This window comes from Perkinsus marinus (assembly GCF_000006405.1).
Source record: "Perkinsus marinus ATCC 50983 genomic scaffold scf_1104296970874, whole genome shotgun sequence".
Classification (NCBI taxonomy): Eukaryota; Perkinsozoa; order Perkinsida; family Perkinsidae; genus Perkinsus; species Perkinsus marinus.
In genome coordinates this window covers 14926-15830 of record NW_003202280.1, presented here as the reverse complement: position 1 = coordinate 15830, position 905 = coordinate 14926, and the positions used below count along the sequence as shown (strand labels likewise).

General features: G+C 51.5%; 1 protein-coding gene across 1 annotated transcript in view; it reads right to left on the bottom strand.

The window, feature by feature from the left end:
* Pmar_PMAR022746 (26s proteasome regulatory subunit 7, psd7, putative) overlaps positions 1 to 306 on the bottom strand; it is a gene marked incomplete at both ends in the record, with an annotated part of 8346 nt that extends 8040 nt beyond the window's left edge. Inside the window, 2 exons of the mRNA XM_002767197.1 lie at positions 23 to 108; positions 156 to 306. Coding sequence (XP_002767243.1) covers positions 23 to 108; positions 156 to 306 — 237 coding nt within the window. The remainder of the gene's footprint in view (positions 1 to 22; positions 109 to 155) is intronic.
* Between the last annotated feature and the right edge of the window lie 599 nt (positions 307 to 905).

Below are 905 nucleotides of genomic sequence, written 5' to 3'. Positions count from 1 at the left end.
CCCCCCCCCAACCCCCACTTACCCCCCTCATCGCCGCCGCCGCCGCAGCCCCCCTCTCCCCAACTAGCGAGGCCAACAGAGTGATCCGGTCCTCCAGCGAAGCGCTAGCTAAAGGGGTCAATGATCCAACCCAGGCTGCGTCCAAAACTGAGTACCCTCCAGTTTGCTTTCGGCCCTCTCAGTCCGCCTCATGCTGTCCTCGACCATGGACTGAACAAGACCCTCCGATGCATCACTCACGTAGCCCTCCTCAGCTTCATTTCCTAGTGCGGCGGCGCTGTCACTATGGACACCCTCCACAGCCATTCAGAACAAAAGCTGGGTTGAATGCTCCGACAAATTCCACAATAGTAGGTCGTCATCGCCTTCATTCAAACGACCCGGGTTCAATCCTCGCCACCCACTATTCTCCACACTCAACACAACGCCGTTAACCACAGCTATCAGGAGAGCACGGACAACTGATCTTTCTTAAGAAAGTAGTCATCACCGGCAGACCACCACCCCAACAATAAAGGCCTCCACTACAGCGACAACATCTTCCCATTTTTCGTTGCAGAGAGACAATTTCGATAAAAAACTCGTTACCACGCCACTACAAAATGATCAGTTGTCCACCACAACAGCTAGTCGCTCATAGTGGAGCCTCTCCCCCCCACTCCACGGTTAACATAGGAAGGAACATAGCAATGACAATGATAGCTTCGTACAAGGTTATGAGGAATGTTAGAGTTTACGTGAATCTTGCATACGAACCATAGCATAGTCGTATTTGGAAAATCATATCAACACTGAGAAAATACATACAGCTCCTCAGGAGGCTCTATACAAGGTAGTATGGCACCTCTTCCGGTGCTCTAGCAGTGGTCATTCTCTGTCGGAGGTGTGAGGCCCCATATACAGAT